Source organism: Centroberyx gerrardi, chromosome 16 (assembly GCF_048128805.1).
Source record: "Centroberyx gerrardi isolate f3 chromosome 16, fCenGer3.hap1.cur.20231027, whole genome shotgun sequence".
NCBI lineage: Eukaryota > Metazoa > Chordata > Actinopteri > Beryciformes > Berycidae > Centroberyx > Centroberyx gerrardi.
The window spans coordinates 20465930-20483863 of record NC_136012.1 but is presented as its reverse complement, the minus strand read 5'-3'; the positions used below and the strand labels follow the sequence as shown (position 1 = coordinate 20483863).

The 17934-nt window shown below is 40.2% G+C and overlaps 1 protein-coding gene across 1 annotated transcript; it reads left to right on the top strand.

Moving 5' to 3' along the window:
- Window positions 1-1897: 1897 nt before the first annotated feature.
- Window positions 1898-16356, top strand: gfra4b (GDNF family receptor alpha 4b). Its single transcript, XM_071900333.1, has 8 exons — window positions 1898-1910; window positions 4609-4884; window positions 5223-5303; window positions 8445-8790; window positions 9562-9671; window positions 10545-10679; window positions 15299-15465; window positions 15775-16356. Exons 1-8 carry the CDS (start codon window positions 1898-1900, stop codon window positions 15919-15921), a joined length of 1275 nt encoding a protein of 424 aa, XP_071756434.1. The 3' UTR covers window positions 15922-16356.
- Window positions 16357-17934: the final 1578 nt, after the last annotated feature.

Sequence of the window (17934 nt, the reverse complement as noted above, 5' to 3'; positions counted from 1 at the left end):
TAGGCATAAGGACAAAATATTGTAGGATTTGCCATTCTGTTTTAGATGCTTAATTGCCTTGATGGCAGCACACGCCTATCAAGTTACAGTAGGTGAATGTAAATGTAAACTTCCCATAGGCAATTTTGAACTTATGTCATTCTCTGGTGGGAAACTCTACCTGGAAAAGCAGGTACAGCCCAGCTATGTCCTACTGTTGTGTACCAATATGAACATCGTACAAACATTTGGACAAACATTTCAAACTTCCCCACTGAAACATGTATTAGAAACAAATGGATGTTAAGAATCCAGATGTAGATTCACATTTTCAGGTAATATGGCCCACTATAGCTAGCTGTTAGAATCTAGCATAGGTAGCTAACTTCCCCTCTAAATTCAAACATTGTAGCTGTTGTTCCCAAGATTGTTAGCTAATTTGACAACTCTTAGGTCTATCTGAAGTTCTCCCTTATGTGTTGGAAGTATGCTAGTTTTATGGCAAAAATGGCCACTGTGCGAATAAGGTCAGTTGAATGGGTGCATTTTTTCAAAAAATTAAAAAACTTCACGTTTGACAAAGGACTTTGACCCTCAGCTCCGTACCACATATTGATATATTCTCCTGAAAGTGTGACTGCTTTTCTGTTGAAACTTTGAAGATAAATTGTTCTGCTTTTGGCGAAGCCTCTATGCACTATTTGTTTGATGTCTAACATGGAGTTTGAGTGGAGCTGACAATGCTTTACTTTAAATTAAGTTGGATATTTTTCTGTCTCATTTGCCCAACTGCAATCTAATCCCTTTTGATGTCTGAAATTTAAATGTTTTGTGCCATAAAAGCAAGTAATGTTGTCTTATCCAGGGTTTCAGCCATAATAAATCAGGTTGTAATAATAAAATATAGGGTATATCATTGCAAAGGAAGCGTTCATACACTGGTAGAACTATAGATACACATTAATTTATGTCAGTGACTCCAGTGTTTTCCACCTAGAAGTTGAGTTGTCACTGGTAAAGCAGAGGAGGTGCAGCATATAGGCTACAGGTAAGATAAGGACCAAGTTTCTATATCTAAAGAACTTTACTTTTCTCTCAAAGGCAAAGTAGTACAATTAGGTTTAATAAGACCAGCAGGAGATCAATAAAGAATAAGGCCAAATTTAATATTCACTTGGTTTTATTAAAGTGTGCCACTTCTAACCCTTTACATTTTAATGACTTTTAATGAATGAATTACAATGTCAAACCTCATTTACCAGTCTGAATGTTGTCAACTCTCCTCAAGTTGAATTTAGTGTTTCAAAACAATATACAGAAATGTATGGCTTGCATTTTGTCGGTTAATGCTGCTGGAACAGTATGTTTCACTGAGAGTGCTTGCCTTAATTCAGCGATTAATATAAATTTAGAAATCTTAAGAGTGCTGAAACAAAGTGCGATAGGTGTTAAGTGCACCAATACATTAACTTTTCCCCCACAGCCTTACTGCCTTGTAGGTATATAGGAGTGAGGGTAACATTCCAGCTGACTTCATTAAGTTTCATTTTCCATTTTATCTCTCCTGAAGTGGGCCATTAAGTCAGTGCGCCAGGGTAACTGATCAGCTAATCTGCCTGTGATTTATGTGGCAGGGAAACTGAGGACTTAACCGAGGCTCAGAAGGCATTGATTACTGACATGGTTAATTGGCTAAACCCACTGGTACATTGAGACAGGCTTATTGGAAATGTCAAATCAAGCGGCTCATTTGCATTCATGATGTATGGTGTCTATTCCAGCTTCTGCCCAGGCAGCACAAACTGACACGCAGCCATAGAGGAAGGGCCCAGGATCTCTGCCTTGAATTTGCAACTGACCATCTGGCCTTCCAAGACGTTGGCTTTGGTTGGGACTTTTTTTTTTTGCCAGTAGCCACATGTCCGTATTCGGTGAGCTTAGCTGACATGTGTTGAATAAAGGATGAGAGATTGGAGAACTCATGCTGTGAGTGAGACTCAATACACCTATGGGGTTTGCGTTAAGATCCAGCTTTTAGGTCAAATACAACAGATAGAATGTCACAATATTTTGTATTATTACTCTCTCTCTCTCTCTCTCTCTCTCTCTCTCTCTCTCTCTCTCTCTCTCTGTGTGTGTGTGTCTGTTGGAAATCAAAACAATTGTTGAGATGCAATTTTGCCCCAGAATTACCTACAGTGTAAGCAGATGAAAGCAGCATGAAATTGAAAAATTTTGGTTTAAAGACATGGGGTAAGGGACATTACTAGAGAAAGCAGAGATGGTATGAATTTAAAGTGTTTGAATAATAAGATCCACCTGGCCTAATGCAGACTAGTCATGCTTAGAAATATGTTTTTAGAAATATGTTTCTTCATCTGAGAGCACAAAGCTGAAAAACACCCTGCCAGATCTTCACAGGGAACATCCTTGTTTGGCAATAGCCACATGTACCTTTATGATTTAATTGGATACACATAAAAGGTGTAAAACATCACAACATCTCAAGTAAAAAAGTACATGGCGAGTGGAAGTGGAACAACAACAAAAAATAGTCCTTTTTAAGAAGCCTCTCTCTTCTTGAAGTCATGCTACTTTGTTCCATACAAGTACAATTTTTAGCAGGGAGTATTAGAAGAGAAGAGGCAGTCAAAAGAACAGTGGCAGCTCTTTTGAAAAATCCAACACCTACACAGCAATTAACTCCTGCAAAGGTCTGTGCCTCCTTATGAACTCTACGACTAACAGCTCTCCAATGAAAATGTGTTGTAACTGCTAATTGTCCACATTTTTACACCTGGGGTGAACGTCTCGATGTGTGTCATTATGTTCTTGGAAGGGGGGGTGACAGTACAAGACTAAAGATACAAACAGAAGCAGAATATAAACAGTACGCTGCAGCGAACTGCACATGAATCCCACATTAATATGCCTGTGAGTGTCAGTTGTGTGCAACATATGACAACAAGGAGACATGACCTCGAATAATGCATAGTCTTTGCATTAGAACTGCAACTGCATTTCATTTGTCTTCCCTCAATACTACTACTTCTACCTTCACTACTTCTACTAGTTCTACTACTACTACTACTAATAATAATAATAACTTCACCTATACCTTTTTGTTTTTACTATTATTTTTGGGGCATTTTGTCCTTTATTTGACAGTTAAAAGTAGAGACAAACAGGAAATATTGTGTGTGTGTGTGTGTGTGTGTGTGTGTGGGGGGGGGGGGGTTCCTGGGTCAGATTCAAACCCAAGGCACGCGCCCAAGACCACTAAACCACCAGGACGCCCACACTTATCCCATTTAACACATTCAGTTATCCATTGTATCAGATGCTCTTATCCCGCCGTCATGGCACAACAGAAAACCCCGCAAAAGAAAAGCTAAACCTCATCTTGCCGGCTGTCATGTTGGCCACTGAGATAAAGTGCAGTGAAAGGACATGGTATGGGCTCTCCGCTGCTGCAACAGATAAATATCTATGGTCCTTTCACTTTTTAATGCTCTCTGTATATTCTGCACTTGACACACACCTATTATTCAGGTTCACCGGCTAGCTGAATGGGCTTGAGTCATCTAATGGAAGGGGAGCGGTCAAATAGAATACCTGCTCAAGTTTGTCATTGAAACAATGTGAACATGGCTTAGTGTATGTATTGCTATTCAGGATGTTTTAAACAATGTACTTATCCGGAGTCCATTGTTAGTGAAAATCTACGGGATAATGGAGCGGAAGAATACAGTAATTCAGCAATTGGATATCTCAGAGAGGCTAGTAAGAATACATGAAGTAATTCAGCCTTGAGGCCTTTTCTCTTTCACAGGGTTCCTGCGTGGAAATAAAGCAGCGAATCCTGCAGCCGGCAGGCCACTGTTGTAGCACATTCTTACCTTTAGGATATTGAATATTCACAAAGCACGTTGCCCGTTCTAATGAATTTGAGCAAAGTTATCATCCAGTTAATTGAGGTTATGTGAAAAGAGCACTAGAACTAACTGCTCATACAATTGTGCTTTCATGAAGTGGTCTCGAGGAGGAAAAATAAACAAAATAGGAAATATTGTATGTGTGTCAAAATGGAAATTCATCTATGAAAAAAAGGAACAAATCTACCACAGCCAAAAAAAATACCTAATTTGGTTTCCACTATATTTTTGTGTTTTTGGATGGCAAGACACAAGACTCCATTCCTTCAATCCCCAATCTTTCATCTCCCAAGATTCACTCTCCCCTCCTTTCATTGGAGTTGAAGGGATTTTCCCGATAGATTCTACTATTGTAGGATGATATTTTTTTACTTTCATGTACCATAGAAACATTCTTCAATATAACAAGCAATGAAATGATGCAAAATATCAATAAATTTTTGTTGATTTTCCCAATAGATTCAACTTTGTATGTCTCTTGGCCTTCACATCCCCTCACAATTGCCCACATTTTCTTCTTTTTCTTCCGCTCTCTTTCCTTCTTATTCTTGACATTTGCTCTGACTCTGCTTCTCTCTCTCCTTTACTCTTCATTCCCCTCTCATCCCATGACCTTAAACCTCATCTGCCCTCGCAAATCCCCTTATCTTTCTGCTCTCTGTTGTGCTCTGCCACCTGCTCTCCTCTCCCGCAGCTCTGTTGGAGGTTATATTGGCCGGCAGAGACTGCTTGGTGGCTGGAGACTCGTGCTCAAGTGATGAGACTTGCAGTCCACGTCTGCGGACTTTGCGTCAATGTGTGGCGGGCAACGGCAGCATGAAGTTGGGTCCCGGGGCAAGAAGCCAGTGTGCCAATGCAGTGTCCGCCCTCCTCTCCAGCCCCCTACATGGCTGCCAGTGTAAACGGGGCATGAAGAAGGAGAAGAACTGCCTTAGCATCTACTGGAGCCTTCATCAGTCCATCATACATGGTGAGTAGCAGCTGTCTCTACTGCTACAACACTTTTGACTTTTCTAGGAAGTCTTACAGATCATAACTCTTAATTTACATAGACTAGCTGAGGAACAATAGTGCATTTACATTTTTGAGAAACTCAATTTGTTAAAAGAATGCAGTATGTCTGATGAATGAGTAATGGACGGGCTTTCACATGGGCATAATTCGTGATTCAGCCTGTTGGACACAGTCTCAGTGGGTAAATGAAAATTATTACATTTGAGCGTCTTTTATAATTTCATGCAGTTTAGACTAATTGTGGTGTCATAAAATCCTTGCAGATTTTACTACCTGTGTCACTTATTCTCTCAGGACTCAACCTGGTGGAGAGTTATCCTTATGAGGCAGTGGAGAGGGATTATGACTACGTCCGCTTGGCCTCTATTACAGCTGGCAAGTTCACTGACCTTCATTAACTTTCATCTTATTTTACCATTTTACCCTTTTGAAGATGTTGTGTTCTGGCAAGAGTACATGACTCTATTGTATTTTCCCTGGAAGCGTGCCTAAGGCAGATATAATGTATTATGTCCTTGAGGCATGGTTTAAAAAATTAAAGTGTTGCCATGCATCTGTACATAATTTGGGATATTTAAAATGATGTCTTTGTTTTCAAGTTGTTGAATTGCAACTACATTCACATCTATCTATCTCAGACTCGCTGTTAAAGTAAACATAAACCATGAATGTTAATGAATACTAATGCAGTTACTTTTCTGTGTTGCTAACTCAAATTTATTCCTGTCTGAATCATGCTTTGTTTCTCATAGCCTTATACTTCTAGAACAAAAATCAAACAAACAAAAGTCTTAAAAAATTTATAAAATGAGCACAAACTCTGAAACGCAGATTACATTCCTCCACCATGAAAGGATTATGTGACAATAGCATGAACTGTAGCTAATGTTTAGTTTAGGCAAGTAAAACAACTTTGGTTAAAGCTATGCTACTAAAACAATTTGGTTAATGTTAGGGTAAGGTTTTGGTCTTGATTCAATGAGAAAAAAATGAAAAAATTAAAACTATTTTGCATGAGAAGGCAAGTGTATACATCCATCTACCACGCCAACCACAACAACTGCTACAACTAATTTCAAACTACAGCCTGTTTCTAGTCGTGTCTCCTCCATGTAATCCTTTCTTGGTGGGGAAATGTATTTCTTTCACTTCGCTTCACATTCACAAGTTATTTGCATTTTAAGACATCATGCTCATTTCACAAAATTTCATGAGATCAGGCTGCCTATAAACGTACTGCAGAAAAATTATGACATCCTTCAAGCACTTCTAACATTATGATTAGCATCGCCTAGCCTGCGTAAGTGCTCACCTGGGGACTAATTTCCAAGGCAGCGTGTGTTTAAAAGGTTTATTTAGAAGTTGGTACACTGAGCAGCAGAGTTCTCTCTCACACCAAACATACATTCAGAATGATCTCTGAATCGAAACCTTTATTCCCAATACAACAAATGTACAGGAATTTGTCTTGGTGACACTGGTGCAGAGACGTAACACCAAACTAACATAGGCTATGGTTACACTTGTCATTTCGATGGGATTTTGAAGATCTGATTCTAAAGATAACCAGATATTGTGATCACACTGCCCTATATTCACACTTGGCCTGAAAATGGGTATTATGCAATTCCTGTGGCTTCTTTAAACCTGTATCTGTATTACTTTCTCATGCTATCCTTCTCTACTACTTTACATTGCTTGTAATATTAATGTGCAATGCCATACAGTACATTTCTTAATTATCTCACTCTGTAAAACAGTTTTCAGTAATGCTGGAGGACAATTTTATCATATGAGCATGAAAAAGACTAATCCGAAACATCAAACGCAAACAATATCAACCCCAGTAAACCCAATTTGATAACAGCAGCCAGAGCAGCACCCATTTAAGCCTTATGGTCACTGTTACTGTTTGCTGTGCATCCACACCAGTTAATTTAATGTGTCTGGTGTGATTGGATAATTGAAGTCACCTTGAAATGACACATGTAGCAATAGCCATAATAAGGCAGTACTCACACACATTTAGAGGATAAGAGGTCACATTCAGTGCAAGAGGACAGTGGGCGAAATTGACAGTGGAGTATGCATATCACTCTACTACATATAAACAAAAAAGCAGTCTATGCTGCATGGTGAGAGTCTAGCAGTGCAATGTAACAACATACCATGATAGTTTTAATGAGCATGATGGAAATGCATGGAATAAGTATGAAGCCCTAAGGAGCATTGGCTTATTTCCTATATAAAGATTTCATTCATGTATAAAGACTTGTGCTGATATTATAGTAGTGCAAGATTGTGCAAACAACACTAGGATATAATAATCTGGTTTGTTTACTCAGGGCATCATTCTGTTGGAGCCGCACTCTGAAATGCTCTGGTGAAGGAGTGGGCTAGACCCAGGCCCAGGCCATTTTCAGCTTTATTTCAAGCTGTTTTCAGGCTGTTTGCAGCAAAGTAGCAAACTAAACAGTTGCTAACGGTTGCTAAAAGGTTGCTAACAGGCAACCGTAATTGCCACTTAACAACAGTTTCAAAAACTTCTCAGATCATAACATATCACAAACATTTAATTATAATGCTATGTATTGACATTTTTCATCTTCCCTTCATGATATTATTTGTACATTTTTCTTCATTCTTCACATTGGATTTCCCAAAAGCACCTTCTAACAAAATTGCTAAATTCAGACTGCTTCTTTACTGCTGGGCATGTGGCTAGCGGTATCACCAATCAAATAACAACACTTCAACTGACAACCTCATATTTGTGTCTTTGTTATCAGAGCCACACATCATGACTTAAGGGGAACATTAAGATGTTGTACGTTACTGTAACAAAATATTACTGATAATGCTGCAAGGAAACAGCATACTGTAACCTCCAACACGTCTCTCTTATGAAATTTTGTGAAATGAGCACAAACTTAGAAACGCAGATTCTGTGTAGTGAACACAAATAATGTAATGATTACATTCCTCCATCACGAAAGGATTATGTGACAATAGCATGAACTGGACATGCTATTTTCACGTGTTCCGCACATGAAAAGGTTGGCTAATGGTTACATTTAGGCAAGTAAAACAATTTGGTTACGGTTAGGTAAGGTTTTGGTCTTGGTTAAATAAGAAAAACCTTCGGTAAAAACTTCTCTCACAGTAGAAAACTTTGTGGGATGAGATGGGAATTGAACCCAGGTAGTTGGAGTTGAAGGTAAATCCACCAGCTTCCACACCATCAATTTCCACCGTGCTATTTCAGTGTCAAACTACAGCTGTTTCTAGTCGTGTTTCCTCCACGTAATCATTTTGTGGCAGGAAATTTCTCTCACATACGTCCATGGAGCACGTATTTGCATTTTAAGACATTGTGCTCATTTCATGAAATTTCGGGAGGCCAGGCTAGTTAACATACCCCAATGTTCACCGCATAAACACAAAACCTTTGTAGTCTACTGCTATTTCTTTTCCACTGATATCTACTCTTGCCTTCAACCTTACTTACGTCCACAGACTCTGACGTTGGCATGACAACTGTGAACCGCTGCCTGGACGCGGCCAAGGCTTGCAATGTGGACGACTTGTGCCAGAAGCTTCGCACAGAATATGTCTCAGCTTGTATCAAACCCACCGCCAAGTCGGGCCTGTGCAACCGGGCTAAATGCAATAAGGCTCTGCGCAGGTTCTTTGACCGCGTCCCCGCCGACTACACACACGAGCTGCTCTTTTGCCCTTGTACAGACACGGCATGCGCAGAGCGTCGAAGGCAGACTATTGTGCCCAGTTGCTCTTATGAAGGCGTGGACAAGCCCAGCTGCCTTACACAGATGCGGATCTGCAAGGCTGACTATGTGTGCAGGTTAGGACAAAAGGCCTTTGTCTGGCTTCCATTTATTTCAATTTCAATCTTTCTTTCTCTCATCGCAATAATGGATATTAAAGTTATTTCTCACTTAGCACGGTCTCGCACCAGCTCCATTAGGATAACAGATTCTTATAATATCATTGTAACCCCAGCTCAACTATTTTTTCATGGCAACCCCAATCAGCTAACCAGTGTTTCAGTATTCCTAGTTTTCCAAGTATTCCTTGGATATCGAGTCTAGACGTACTCGCCATTTTGGGTCCAACGCTGGTTAGTATTATGGCTCTTCGAAACCAAACAAACAGCCATTCAATCAACAAAATGGCCCGTTGTTTTACCCTGAAGCTTTCTACCACCAATGGTTAGAACACCCCAGAGAGCCTGTTGGAATAACACATTAAATATTTAGCACAGATAAAGAGCCAGATGGATCAGAGTTATCGCTCATTGCTATCTCTGGTCATGGCCATTATTTTTCACAGCCCCATTACACTCAGAGGGCTTTACTAATGATCCCAGGTCTGAGGGATGAAATATATTACTCTTTCTATCACTATCACATTACAGTCCGCTGCTTTCAGTCCCGACCATGGCCAACCATATTTTTTAATGTAGGGAGGCAAAAACTCTTAATTAAGTGGGCAAGTAAAGGTGGAAAAGTATGAATGAAAAAGGAGCGGCAAACTTTCTACATAAAACCACTACATAAGCACTGGGATTTGTCATGGCCTTGCTAACCAGTGCATCGTTGCATTGCTTCTGTAGGTCTCGCCTGGCGCAGTTCCAATACGACTGCCAACCCACCAAATCGTCTGCCAATGGCTGCAAGCAAGGGAACTATGGAGTCTGTCTCCTCGCCTACACAGGGCTCATAGGTAGGTACACACATGAGAGGTAAGAGCACATAAAAGGGAGGAAATATGATGAGATGAACGGGTGGGGGAGGAGAGATAGAGAGGGAATAACCATGTAAATAATATGTGAAAGGAGGTGTTGGCCATATGGTATGTGAGAAAAGTATACTGAATACTGAAATGGAGATTTAGAGAGGAAGGAATGAGGGAAAGTGGGCTATAGAGGGTAAATTAATGAATACAGAACAGGTAAAGAGTGAGTGGAGGAGAAATGAAACTCGTGCTACACCAACAGATGAAGTTCAAGAGGGTCTAAGACAAAATGCATAAGAACCCCTCATTACATGCTTCAGGAAAACAGAGGCAGTTTATACTCTGTGCAAAGTGTGTTTAATGAAACTCAGGCTTTGCTTTATGAACGGTCAGTAAAAGAACAGCCATTTCTTTTTCACACTCTGCGAAGAGGAGAGCAAACCTAACCTAATGCATTTCAAGAACCTCAAATGGTGCCCCTCAGCACAAACACACACTTGGCATTTTCATTCCTGTCTTGTATTTATTAAAGCACTTGAAATCCCACCTCTACTCTGTTGAAAAAAAAATAAAAAATAAAAAAGCAGCCACAGAAAAGAGCCCAATGTCGAAGAATTCTGTGACCTAAAAAAGAAAATTGGAGTTTTTCCTGACTCCATAAAAGCCAACAAATGATATCACATAAGAGTCAGTGCACACAAACTCCGACCAACAACACTAGAATATTATTTCCCTTTGCTTCTGTCTTTGTGTATGGGAAATGCAATGTTCATAAATGTTTCAGCATATAAAACATTGTGAAAACAGCGTTGTAGAATGAATATTTAATACTGACTGAGGCCCGGTGCGGTTTCTCTGCAGGAAGTTCGATAACCCCCAACTACGTCGACAACTCCACGTCTAGCGTGGCCCCATGGTGCTCCTGCTCAGCCACCGGGAACCAGAGAGAGGAGTGCTACGACTTCCTGGAATACTTCACCGACAACATCTGTCTCCGTGAGTGTCACTCTATCCACAGCGTCCTCTGCCATGGAATTTACTGGCTCAACTTTTTAGGCTAGAGGTTGGGTTTAGATAGGGATGTTTGCTTTCATTTGGCAAGGCGGGGGGTGGGGAGTTTGACTGCTATTTTAGTGAAACTTGCCCTGCTTTATTGGTGTTGTACAGTCGAAGCGGATCGAGTTTTCATAGGTATTTCCCATGTTAGAGTTTGGCTCTGGGAGGCATATTGGTCTTTTTCAGGTCATGACTCCATGATTGACAATTTAAAAACAACCTTGTCTGTTTACAGAAAAAGTAGGCCAACAGCAGTGGGATCCCAAATGTTGCAAAATGTTCTGTAAAATGCAGTTTCTATTTAGTTCCAAGGACACAAACTGCATCATCTAGTCAAGACAAGTCAAGTCAGGTTCATTTATTTATGTAGCCCTTCATCACAAGCATGTCTCAAAGGACTTTACAGAGAGTGAGCCTGCCTAGATCTAACTAATCAACAATCACAGAACAAAATGATGCAATACAGTATGCAACAAAATAAAACACAAGGAAACAAAACGAAGCACCCTAGACCCTCAGTGCATACAAGGAAAAACTCCCAAGAAAACCTTATTAGGAAAAGAAATGGAAGAAACCTTGAGTCAAAGATGGATAACAATCAATAAAATGGACAATGACATGGACAATGACAATGAGATAAGAAACAGATGAGACAAACAGAAACATGATGCGGCGGTAAGATGGGACTAAGATGGGACAGCGCCAACGTCCACAGAAGCTACGATCTAAATTGGAATGACGAATAGTTTGTCTGATATGAATAATTCACTCAAGTGTTTGAAAATTTTCACTCAAAATCGTTTCGAACACATAGTTACAGTGTGTGGCAGTTTGTGTCTCCCCAAATACCAATCAAGTCGGCTACTACGCTTTCTTTCCACTGTTGTGTCTCGTTGTCCTCTGTGCTATCGCTGGCTCAGCCAAGCTGCCACGGGTGCCAGAATTATTACAGTTGTCTCAGGTGAATGACGTAAAACTAGGCAACGCTGAAAAATTCTGATTTGAGCGTTTAAATACAAGTTGCATGTACCCTGCATGTGGTCCAGAGTGGAAAAATGAGACTCCATGCAGCTCAAACAGAGAAAACATCAAATCTGTGTCACATGGGAGGGGCAAATCAGAATGTGGACACGCTCAGCCGCAGAGTGAACGCAGCCTAAAATGGTCAGAAATAATATTTTTGTACTGTGAACAGGCGTTAAGAAATAGACCTTTCTAGAAACATTGTAGCATTGTAGCAAATTAGCTGCACCCCACAATTCCACCAATGGCCCATGTGTATCTATGTGGATGGTTTCTCCAGAAAGCACATAATTCCACAGCTCATGTTAATTCATTATGATCATCAATGACATCCCCTGTTCAGAATTATTTGCACTGATAACAACCAGGGGACGTAAGTAAATCAGAACTGAACTTGAAAAGCAGAATGAACAAATTATGATAGAGGAATGTGACAGGACAGAGCCAATGGGCTTCGGCGAGACAGATGTGTCCCAACACGCTCAAACAGCATTTAAAGGAGGGATCCTCTGCTTTTGTAGAATGAACAGCATGCTCTCTCTCTCTCTCTCTCTCTCTCTCTCTCTCTCTCTCTCTCTCTCTCTCTCTCTTTTCCTTGCTCACTCCATCTTCTCTCCTCATTAATCACCCCCTTAGTGCTGTTTCCTTGGTAATTCCACCTGGGCATTCAGCTGAAATGGAAATAGGTTGGCCCTGTGATTCTTAAGTAATTGTATATTTATTAAACCTCCTCCTTCTAATGTCTGAAGTACTTTGCTTTTACAACAGTTGATGGGAAATATCTGAAACAAACTTATAGAAACATCCTCTTGAAAAGTACTTGTTGTTCTTGGCACCGATTTAACCTCTTTAGAGATGTAATACCTCTGTTGGCGCTTGAGTATCACATTTATTCATATGCATAATAATAGTTGGTTGAGATGGAGCTCATATAGATTAGTTTCCATTTATTTTAGAGAGCTCAGCAAATGAAACATCTATTTACACTTTAAATCACAGTGTTAGAAGGAAATGTTCTGAAACCCAAATTGTGGTGACAGCTAGAAATATAAAATCAAACTAAATATGAAACGAAAGATGAAATAAAATCCGATATAAATAGGAATATAGGAAAAGAAGGTCATATAAACATACACAACCAGCAATTACAACACTACAAAAATGTAAGGTAAAAATGTATGAATGAAAGCATGAAAGGTGTTGATTACAGCATTAAGAGGGTGCGCAAAAAACAAATTTAAAGAAATAATGTAAAGCTGCAGTTGGTAACTTTCATGGATTAACATTTATTTAAACGTAATAAAAATAAATCACTGTGTTTGGTAGCCAAAGACAAACAGGATAATATGTCAGGATCTGAAACAGCAGTGGACCCGTTCCTCTGCTATTCTCATTTCAAAGTGAAACGTGTGGAAACCCATCTGATCAATGAGGAGAAAGTCTGAGGCAGAAGGCGTGACTCCGTCCTGTCAGTCACTCCTCCTGTCACTCACTAGGAGGAGTGGGAGGCGTGTTATTCACACTCGTGTTGATTTGAATTTCCGGAGATTTGATCTTTTTCCTCCTGAATTTACCTACGGCAGCTTTAAGTATGTTATGAGAGGACACCAAAAACAAATATCAAATATGTGCAGTATGAAATAAGTTATAAAAATAGCAATATAATACAGTATGTAGCCTAATATATAATCAAAGAGGGGAAATGAGAATATGAAGCAAAACAATTTGTGAAACTACAGTAGGCTATATATACAACATGTGTAAAAATGTGCCAGATGGAGGGCATATGTAGACAGACAGAGTGTATGGATGTGGATATGTGCTTTGCTGGCTGGCTGTCCACCTAATGAAAACTCTGGAGGTGACACATGTACAGAAAAGTGACAGTGAGCAAGGTGCACACTTGTTTTCTCACTTAAAGGATAACACTGGTGTTTTTTATTGCATTTCTTACTGTCAACAAATCCTATGAAAATAACAAAATCAGCAATGCGTTTGTTTTGCCAACAAGTCTCGTCCATGTAGCCGATGCCCAATGCAGCCATGTCCCAGCAGCCATAGAACTCCATTGTATTAAAAAAACGTTTAAAAACACGTCAAAGAGCCATGCCGTTGCTCTGGGCAACATATTTCATCATCGCGATGCACCGGGCCAGCCAACTTTTTCCTCAAACAACTTAATAAGCCGGCTGTAAACACTTTGCGATCTCAGGAAAGTAGTTCCGTAGCACCGAAAATAGTCCCCGGTGTAATGAAGAATTTGTTCCCATTTGAATTTGATTTGGTAATAACTACAACAGCCTGACTTTTCATGGTAACAGCTAGCGATTTTTAAAATTGAAACTATGTCTTTGTGAGCTGTATTTCAAGGTTTTTAGCTTACAATTGGAGCCAATGACTTCCGGGTTGACGGCTAAAAAGGGAACGTGGGAAATCATTGTTGATTTTGTTATTTTCATAGGATTTGTTGACGATAAGAAATGCATTAAAAAACACCAGCGTTATCCTTTAATTCAATTGGAACACTTTTACAGATACAGGTAGCATACATACAGAAATCGTGTCCAGAGATATGTGATAATTTATATGAATGTACAGACACACTGTATGTACAGATCAGAAACAGCAAAGGTCATATAAGTTAGACCAGAGCATAGGAATACAAAAAGCAACAGAGGCTTGTTTGTATATTTTATATTGCTGCTGAGGTTGGCGCCGTTTGCACAGTAAGCGTTATACAGTCTGATGGCTGTCGGCAGAAAAAAAATGTAAAAATGCAACAAGTTCTACTGATATTTGTGGACTGAAACAGACTCCTTTGTAAGTGTTACGGTCACATAAAGACCTCTGTAATAGGACTATAAAAATGAAAGGTAGGCATATATGATCAGTTCATAACATAACGTCACCTGGTTCAACTGCTTTTCAGCTTTATTTCAGGAGTCAGTTTTATTTCAGGAGTCATATGTTTCAGACGGGTGACTCATACATTCAGTGTCGTCTGTTTCCTCCCGTTAGTTCTCACCCTGACAATCCACTACCTTGCTTCCAATTTTCTCATGACCCTTGCTATGGAAGGTGAATAATTAATGGTCCTTATTGTTGTCTTGCAACTGTGAATATCTTTGAACCTGTATAAACAAGGGCTGCCTTTGCTTGGTGTGTGTGACGAGGTGAATCTTTGGCCAGTCTTTCCTCGGGCCCCCTGCCTAGAAAAGATACAGAGAGAGGTCTCAGAGTTGTTTGGCCAGTGCCAATGGCCTATGAGTTAATGAGGTCGATGTGGAGAGGCAGGTGCAGTTTGGATACTTGAAGAGAATACTGAGTATTTTCTTTTTTCGCCTCTGCTGACCAAATCCAAACTAGCTCTGGCCCAGCGAAGCCGCTCATGCAAAATGTACAATTCAGAACTGCAGGGGTCGTCTGTTATTGAATAAGACGTGATTGGATCGTGATGAAAATGTATCATACCTATATATTGCTGGAGTCTAATAACCAATTTTTTTACTGTGATTTCTCTATGTCTCATGTACCAGGGAATGCCCTCCTGGCATTTGGAAGCGAATTAGACCAGCAGCCCACTCTCAGCCAACCCAGTCCACCTATCCCGGGCCACGACGGCAGAGAAAAGCAGAGCACTACTTCTCCACCCGATGCCATGGAAACCATGCAGAACATTCTGGAAACAGTAATACCAACACAGGTGGGCCAGTTGTCTTGTCCGGGTTTGCACAGTCATGCAGACAACAGTGAACCATTTTTGCAGCCTGGAAAAAAACTTTGCTCTTAAGTGCAGTGTTGATATTACCATTTACATAATGACTCATTGTTTGAACCTTTTAACCTGTATGATTTAATTTAGCTATTTCACTTTTTGCCCACAGTGTCACCGCAACATATAAATGAAGTAATGTGTGTCAAGTTGATTTTATTTTTCAGGCTAACCTTGAAAATTGTAAAGAAGTGTTTCTTGGAGGGACTACTGTAAAATGATCTCTCTTTCTCCTCCTAGGCCATGGGAAATGAACAACTGCTGGGCAGCTCCACCCTGCCATCCAACAGCCTCCCAAACTCTGCTTCACCTCCTAGCTTAATGCCTCAAGCTGCCTTCACCAGCCTTCTGTTGTTGCTTCTTAATCTGCTCTGCAGTGGACACTAAAGACTGTGGGGCCGCGTGCTGAGGACCTTCCTAGTAACAAGCAGATGGGAGGATTGGTGGAGTTCTGAGGAAAATGGACCCTGTGGCCTACTCCTCCCTCTAAATATGTACAGCTTATCTGTTTTTCTATTTTTGTGTCTACGTGGTCCAGTTCCACCTGCCAGTATTCCCACTCAGAGTGTGATTCGGAGAGACTGATGCAGATTGAAGCCAATCTGTACATTTGTACATTGCTGTCGCAATCACGTCGAGCCAAAATGAAGTGAAAGTACTGCTTATGTGGACTAACACAGCTCCCAGCTATCTGACCATATCCATGTCTTGAAGAATTACTCTGAAATTATATTGCAGATATACGAGACGTGAAGTATGCCAATACCATTATGAAGATTTGTATTATCAACAGAAAGCCCTTATTTGAAATATTGTGTGAAGAAAGTGGTGGAGTAAACCAGTGAACTTTGTCTCTGTTTTGTTCTCAGTGCACAAAGTGATTGGTAAAGCTATTTCACTATGTGGGGCTTTAATACCACTCTCCTCAACCGACTGAAGGAGGACCATTATTTCTGATCAATACTGGGATGGTAGAGATGGAGAGACAATGGAGCTAAATTTTTCTCAGCCATCCTGGACAACCGCCTCGGCTCTATCTAGGAGCGATGTGGCAACCCAGAGAACATGAGATTAACCTTGGCATAATAATCATACCCTCTATGAAGACTGTGGCCCTTTGTCAAACTCTCTCACGCTGCTTTATTTGTTATCGCTAACGCTAGCTGATCATAGAAAACTCCAATCCTTGGACTTCATTGAAAGGAAGTTATCAGAAAAACAGTACCTCTTTACCTGTAGTTGGATTACTATGTGTTTGTGAGCAGAATACCATTTTATTTCTCATTGTATAAGTGAACATTTCTATACAGGGCACAGATTTTTTGTGCCAGAGCAGGAGCGAATGGTTTGACTTATTGAGTGGTGGCAAATAACAGTGTGGAGCCTGAGATTAGACAGTTATGAATGATTCAGTATTTTCTGTTCTGGGGAGGTGCCAGTGAATTTCGAACAGGATCAGATTCAGTACAAGTGCTGCAAATAAACGTTCTCAGATCATGACGTTTACACGTTAGCTTCTTTCAACCGTCCTTCCTACACATGCCTTGTTTGATGCAGTTGAATTGAACGCTGGAGCGATTACACTCTCATTTCAGTTTGTTCGGGGGGATGAGAGCACCACAACTGAACACAGGTACGTAACCAACAACCACTCCCTCGTGCACCTGAGAGAGGTGGACTCACATCACTTCCATGTCAACTCAGAGTGGTTTGTTTGAAGTGAGAATGTACTTAAACTCAGACTTTATATATTATAAATCCAAGTGGTGTGCAGCAATTTACAATACAAAACACATACATCTATGCACGAACATAATATGAAGGGTCATAATTGCGGGTGGTAAAGTGCTTAATGCCTATGCTACTGTAGGATTTCCCCTTATGTACTGTTTAGTAAATTGATGGCTGAGGGAACAAAGAAAGACTACTTTCACTCTTTATTTAGCACTACTTGCACAGCGGTGCATGTACACAGGCAGCTGCAGCCGGCCGGCAAAGAATAAACATGGAAGTGCTAAAACAATGGCCAAGAAAGGCATGACTTAAAGGTAATTTAGGTAATTTTCATTTACATCTTTTTACAGATATGTCTTATTACAGTGTTAAACAAGTACAGTGTTACAGTGTTTACAGTGCTTTAGGTGTTTTGGGGGATTTTTGAGTGTCCGTTGGAACCTCACCTGCATAATCAATCCCTAACTGTGACACAGGACAACCTAATTATGTAACCTAATTATTATTAAATACCAAAAATAGTTAAGAATGGCACAATCCCGTGACTTTCCTAAAAAAACCTTTGACAATTTCATTTTTAACTCATACAAAGACAGACAAATTCAAACAAACTACATGTGAGACTTTGAGAGTTTGAGCATCCTAAGTAGTCCAGTAAAACATCTG

Excerpts from the sequence above, each read along its gene's own strand:
- gfra4b (XM_071900333.1), top strand. Across the intron at positions 9,672-10,544 it reads CGCCTACACAGGGCTCATAG|GAAGTTCGATAACCCCCAAC; the intron begins GTAGGTACACAC and ends GTTTCTCTGCAG. Across the intron at positions 10,680-15,298 it reads CACCGACAACATCTGTCTCC|GGAATGCCCTCCTGGCATTT; the intron begins GTGAGTGTCACT and ends CTCATGTACCAG.